The sequence below is a fragment of the Mizuhopecten yessoensis genome, unplaced genomic scaffold (genome assembly GCF_002113885.1).
Source record: "Mizuhopecten yessoensis strain PY_sf001 unplaced genomic scaffold, ASM211388v2 scaffold25, whole genome shotgun sequence".
In the NCBI taxonomy this organism is placed as follows: Eukaryota; Metazoa; Mollusca; class Bivalvia; order Pectinida; family Pectinidae; genus Mizuhopecten; species Mizuhopecten yessoensis.
The window spans coordinates 509,089-516,094 of NW_018403340.1; the positions used below are offsets into that span (position 1 = coordinate 509,089).

Sequence of the window (7,006 nt, forward strand, 5' to 3'; positions counted from 1 at the left end):
ATATTTCTTTTTTTACAATACGACAATAACGTTTACTTTGGATCGATTTCTGGCACCATGGTGTTAGGACGGCATGCCCCGATTTTGACACTTTTCAACGTAGACACGGGGAAATCAACTTGTAATGCAATAGAAAATAGAGAAACCATTGCTTAAATGATTAAAAGCACACGTCTTCCTTCTGGAGGAATATTTTCATTGAATCAGCATGATTTCCTCACATGAGGTGTCAAGGCGATCGTTAATATTAATGGAAGGCAAGCTCATTTTCTTATCAGAATTTGTGTCAGAAAATGTCGGTAGGTTAACGGAGCCATGTAAGAGATGATTTTAATCAGATTGGCCTAATCATTTCCATTTCATACACAGTCCTACAGTGTAATTTAGATAGCAATTGACTACCGCTCATGTTTTGTTATTACTCTTTCTATGGTCGATCTATTGTTTTCCACCGACGGGAGTGAAGCGAGGTGTGAAAAATTCACCTGGAGTGGACAGTTGATCACCTCGGGCGATGTACAGTTAGCCCGACCTATTGTTCAAATGTCCTGGTGTCAAACACGGACAACTTACCCAAGTAATTAACTTATAAAATCCATTCACGACAGAAAAGAATATTGTAATAACGGGGTCCAACCTTTGACCATATCTTAATAAACGATTTGTTTTGCTCAGTTATAGGATAAAATCGGTACATGGGAAAAGAATTATAATAAGCGACATCATAATAAGTTGGTCCCACTTTAGTACAGAAAACTCCTATAATATAGCAAAGATATATTTTCACAACATAAAACAGTAAATGTAGAAACACTGCGTTATTAAATTGAATAAATGTGTAACAAGTTTGTAACTAGTTTGTAACATACATGTCATTCAATCCCTGTCACACCGTATCATGTTTCATTAGTACTGATAAAATATCTTGTGATGTTCCTGTTTGATAGAGTAAATATCGCACTCCATCTTTTGACCTTCATTATTTGTAAACAATTCATGGATATTATCAAATATTATGTGTATTACCAAAGACGTATCTATTACAATATATACGTCTCTGCTAGTACTTCTTTTAATTTTATTTGTGTTACAAAAGCGGCACAAAATTACCTAAAATCTGACTGATTGGGTGAGTCTACTATTACATCTGAGCTTTGTGCTAAATCACAAATATGGTTCGACCCTACAAATAGACCGACTTCATTCAATTCCGGCTGATCAGGTTAGTCCAATGTTCTACTAAGGGAGATATGGTTTTGCAGAAATACAGGTAAACCGCTGCGGTGACCTTTGGTCACATCCAGCCAGCTCGCCTGCTGTTTGACAAGAAGCTAAAGTTATCAAAGCATGGTTAGCTTGAGAGTTCTTTCGTGTTAATGTATTGGTCCTGTCAATTTATTCTGTGACTATACTGAAATGGACAAAACACGTTGGAGAGTTTCTTAATTCTGCCGGAAAGAATAGTATTATTCAAGTGGTCAGTGGTATAATTTCAGGCTTATTTGCAGTGGTATTCTTTGTGATATAAAGCAAAACATTAGTGACCCAAACATTGTGACAGGAACTGTGTACTGTAGCTAGGTAGGAACACTACAGTAAGTAGGTCAGAGGAAACCATCCGCTTCGGGGAAGAGTGTGGAAAGCACAATTTCAGCAAGCACAGCATCGTTAGAAAATTAATCAGAATATTTTGTAATAATTGTATACTCACAAAATACATGCATTGTTGTATTTTTCATATACATATGGCTAGTTAAGAAAGTATTGAAGTGCATGCTTTCTCTGCCTATAAGTTGGCAACCACAAAATGGCGTCACTATAGTATGAATGAAAATGCTAGGGGTCGCTGCCAAAAACATTTGCATATGAATGAATGACATCCATATAAGGAGATATCAGCTGCCATATCAGGACAAAAAGACTATATATAGTCATAGATGGCATATGTATCGATAGTGCAGTTCCACGTTAAGCAAATTTCGTAGTATGCACGATCCCCTAGACACTAATGCGTTACCAAACGCATGTGTCAAAAAGGACATTAGACAAACAAGAACACATCATCTTACCTCCGAAGTAGCCTCCCTTTTCATACCTCTTTACTTCTAATTCTTCACTGCTGGGCTCACTCTGAAATCAAACAAACAAAATTTAATAATAGATATATCTTGTCTTATGATAAAATGAACCAAATTTATTGTGACACAAGTTAACCCAATTTAACTCAATCCATGGAGATTGGTCTCATATTAGATATCCGATACATAGGGAGTAAACCTAATTTATTAACATATAACTAGACTTAACTTGAGCATGGGCTTCACAAATACCCCATCCCACCCTATATCTACAAAGTTTGGAGCCTCATTCATAAAATAGTGGCTAATTAAAAATATGCTGTAGATACCTGAATTACACTTAATTTAGTAGTCAAGGTCATGGTCAAAGGTCAAATATAGGTAACAGTGACCTTGTTTTAGGATGTGACACGTACTACACCGCCTTCCTATGATATACCTACAAAGTTTGATGCCCATTCATAAAACAGCAGCTGTAATGGGCTCTGGAAACCATTTTTTGAGTACTTGAGATCAACGTCTTAGGTCAAATTGATGTAAACAAGAATTACGAGTAATTATATGTGTCGCCTTTCCCGCTTTGTCAATATAATAAGCATTTGACATAGCACATAAGGAAACGGACCTTAACGCAAAATCATAACATTGATTTTTTTAAAGTCCATAAATTTCAGGTTTTTATCCGAAAAAGGACAGAAATCTATGATTATTTATAGAGTAGTAGGCTCTACTACCCATAATACATGTATGATTGAGGTTTGGTTGGTCTAGCTCTTATACTTTGTCAGAAAGAGCCTAATATGCAAGAGCTAAACGCAAAACCTTAACGTTGAGGTTTTTTTCTAAGTCCAGAAATTTGAGGTTTTTAGCAAACAAGAGGCCCAATGGGCCTGCATCGCTCACCTGTTATTAATCTAACACTTGTAATCTTAAGATTTCATAAGAACCTATTAAAAGATTTAAACACATGACGCCTCTGACCTTGATTGTCGAACAAGGACATTAGGTTGAAAGTGGATCAAGGTCATTCATTTGAACTAACATGGTCGTCCTTCATCCCAGCATGCTACAGGCCCAATTTCAGTACCCTGGCCCTTTTGCTTATTGAAAAGAAGTCGCTTGAAGATTTTACGACATTTGACCCCTGTGACCTTGAAAGTTGGTCAAGGTCATTCAGTTGAACAAACTTGATAGTCCTTCATCCCAGCATGCTACAGGCCCAATATCAGTACCCTGGGCCTTTTGGTTATTGAGAAGAAGTTGTTTGAAGATTTTAAGACATCTGACCCCAGTGACCTTGAAAGTGGGTCAATGTCATTCATTTAAACAAACTTGGTAGCCCTTCATCCCAGCATGCTACAGGCCCAATATCAGTACCCTGGGCCTTTTGGTTATTGAGAAGAAGTCGTTTGAAGATTTTATGACATTTGACCCCTTTGACCTTTGAAAGTTGGTCAAGGTCATTCATTTGAACTAACTTGGTAATCCTTCATCCCAGCATGCTACAGGCCCAATTTCAGTACCCTGGCCCTTTTGCTTATTGAAAAGAAGTCGCTTGAAGATTTTACGACATTTGACCCCTGTGACCTTGAAAGTTGGTCAAGGTCATTCAGTTGAACAAACTTGATAGTCCTTCATCCCAGCATGCTACAGGCCCAATATCAGTACCCTGGGCCTTTTGGTTATTGAGAAGAAGTTGTTTGAAGATTTTAACATATTTGACCCCTGTGACCTTGAAAGTGGGTCAAGGTCATTTATTTGAACAAACTTGGTAGCCCTTGATCCCAGCATGCTACTGGCCCAATATCAGTACCCTGGGCCATTTGGTTATTGAGAAGAAGTTGTTTGAAGATTTTAACATATTTGACCCCTGTGACCTTGAAAGTGGGTCAAGGTCATTTATTTGAACAAACTTCGTGGCCCTTGTTCCCAGCATGCTACTGGCCAAATATCATCTTCCTAGGCCTTTTGGTTACCGAAAAGAAGTTGTTTAAAGCAAAAAGTTGACGCCGGACGGACGACGGCCGGACGGACGACGGACTCCGCACCATAACATAAGCTCACTTGCCCTTCTGGCAGGTGAGCTAAAAAATACAGAAATCATCAAAATGCTAGCGAAATGCTAGTCGCAGGCGACACAAAAACCACTAGCCCAACGATTTTCAGCTTGGGCTAATGACTTTTTAAGGATGTCATAACTAACAAAAATGCTTTTGTTCTGTTCTATCATCATGGGGGTGTAACCATTCAACATTCTAACCTATAAATTCCTGGTAATTTTCACTGCAATATCTATCGGAACACATGCAGTCATTCAAGCTGAATTCTCCAAAAGTTGGCAAGTCTGCCATGTTTGTTTTGATGCGAACTGATGTGAAACCGGTATCCAGACTGATTTTCAGGAAGAGTTAAAACATTCTTTTTTTTGCTAATTTTGATTTTAGTTCTAGTTTAAATGATTTTAAGGCATTCAGTTATTAACCCTTAGGCTGCTACATTGATTACTATGTAAAGGGACGCCACTGCTGAATTAATTATTGAAATATAAATTAATTTACTTAATTTTTCAAATGCACATAACTTGAAAAATATTTGTTATATGTGAATAAAAGTTTTAGGAAAATTGTTCGTTATTGTCTCTAGTTTATATTAACGTTTTCAATTCTAAAGTTGCTCAGTATTTACCTGTACAGGTGGTAATAAAGGTAAGAAAAGGTGAAACTTTTAATTAATCGGATTTAAGCACCAGAAAGATCATTTTAAAATTGTTTTTGTCAGCAAATGTGATTGGAAAATGATAACAGAGATTATAAACTTCATTTATGACATAAGACGCTGTACATTTACACGGAGATTCTCAGGTAAAAAGGTCAGGTATTTCATCAAGAATTGCATGCGATTTGCTACAAGTTTCAGGTCGTCATTCAATATAGTTATTGTCACAGTCGGCATATAGATATATCTTAGCTACGGTCTAGTTTATGATTAAATCATCGATAAATAGTTTGGAGAAATCAATCGGCTCAAAAGGTATCAATGTCAATGTTCAATTCGGCCTCACCTGCAGACGACATGTGCGCCTCGGTCCGCCAATATTTTCCTGTTTACGTAGAACACAAAGCCGTTCATTGGAAAGTTACATATTATGTTACACCGAAGTATTTCCACATCAACCAGGTCAAACCCTTTAAAACCTTTATTATCATCGTAGGTGACGCTGGAGAATAAATGTTTACCATCATATTCATCACTTCAATCTACACGTCCGCCATTTTTATCACGTTTTTTTCCGATTTGAAATTCTCTCGCACACTTTGATTATTACTAGGGTACATTGCCGGGAATATCGAAAGAAATGACAAAACAACCAATCAGAAGCCTTCTACTATACTCTTTCGGGTTTGGTATAGCAACAGTCCGCTTTCTGTTCCTGTTTACTGATCAACAAGAGGCCCAAGGGCCTTAGCGGTCACCTGAGTTATATCATAGGTACTGGTAGCTTTATTTTATTGTTTAGATGTGATGTGGAAATCAGCATGTAAACTAAGTGAAATACAATACTTGTCATGTCATCAAAGGATAAGAATTTGAAAATATTTGTAAATGTTCCCTTTGGGGCTCCGCTCTAACCCCTGGGGATGGGGTAGGAATTCCAAGTTTACAATGTGATACCGTCGTCCACCAAAGATGATTCTGACCAAGTAAAAATAATTTCCAACAGAAAATTGTCAAAATATACCCAAAAGTGTTGTTTCCCTATATAAACTATAGTAAACTTTACCCTCTTCCCAAGGGAGAACGGATAGCTCGGGGGTCCTGAAATTTACAATTTAAATAAAGCCCCTGATGATGTTTCCATCCATACAGAAAAATTATCGTAATACCTCTGAGTCTGGAGAAGAAGATTTTTGAAATATTGGTTAATTTTCCCTTTTGGGCCCAGCCCTGGCCCCTAGGGTTGGGGAAGGAATCCCAATTTAACAAGAAGTTGATAATGTAAAAAGTTTACGGACGACGCACGACGGACGACGACGGACGGAAAGTGATTGGAAAAGGTCACTTGAGCAAAGCTCAGGTGACCTAAAAACCTACAGACCGCGCGCCACTATTGTGGTGCGTAGCACTGACGGCCTGACTTTTAGAAACGACTATTGTGGCGCGTAGCAGCGTAAGGGTAAAATAATGATACAATGTAGTATATAATTTATTTTGATATTTTTTTTTGAAGGAAAAAATATTAATCTGTGAATGAGATATAGATTGTGTGATCATGTTGTCAGCTTGATCCATTTTGTATTTGTTGGGCTAGCAGAATTTTATTTCGAGCTAGTGCATTATTAGTATCCTGAAAAATATTTTTTACACCCCTGCACTGCCTTCCCATGGTGTACTCATAAAACAGTGGCTAATCAGAGATATGCTCTGGAGCAAGAGGCCCAATGGGCCTGCATCGCTCACCTGTTATTAATCTCACAATTGTAACCTTAAAAGTGGACTAATATAAGCTACTGGCAAAATATCAGTGTCTTGACTTCAAGTCATTCAGAAGAACTTGTTCAACGATTAAAACACATTTGACCCCTGTGAACTTGAAAGTCAACAAGAGGCCCATGGGCCTTAACGGTCACCTGATATATTTATACAGAGAGTTGATTTCGTTTTTAACATGAACAGAAATATTATTCAAAGTGACAAAAAACAATAAAACCACCTTATTCAATATCAAGCATACAGATTTCAGACTAAAAAGGATTTGAAACTAGCACCTCTGATTCTAAACAAGGAAAATGAAGAAATTTTAGCACACTGACTCCCTTGAGCCCCACCCTACAGCCCTTGGGGGTAGGGCTGGCTCAAAATTTTCAAAGTATCAAACTGTCAACTCAAGGTTATAATTCCAATCAAGTTATTAACATGTAATATTCAAA

At 37.5% G+C, this 7,006-nt stretch overlaps 1 protein-coding gene across 4 annotated transcripts in view; it reads right to left on the minus strand.

Annotated features, from left to right (window-relative positions):
- LOC110452570 (cAMP-dependent protein kinase type II regulatory subunit-like) overlaps positions 1–7,006 on the minus strand; it is a 215,194-nt gene that overhangs the window by 52,765 nt on the left and 155,423 nt on the right. For all 4 annotated transcript variants that reach the window (XM_021503932.1, XM_021503144.1, XM_021502335.1 and 1 more), the window contains exon 11: positions 2,070–2,130. In XM_021503932.1, the coding sequence (XP_021359607.1) occupies positions 2,070–2,130 (61 nt within the window). The remainder of the gene's footprint in view (positions 1–2,069; positions 2,131–7,006) is intronic.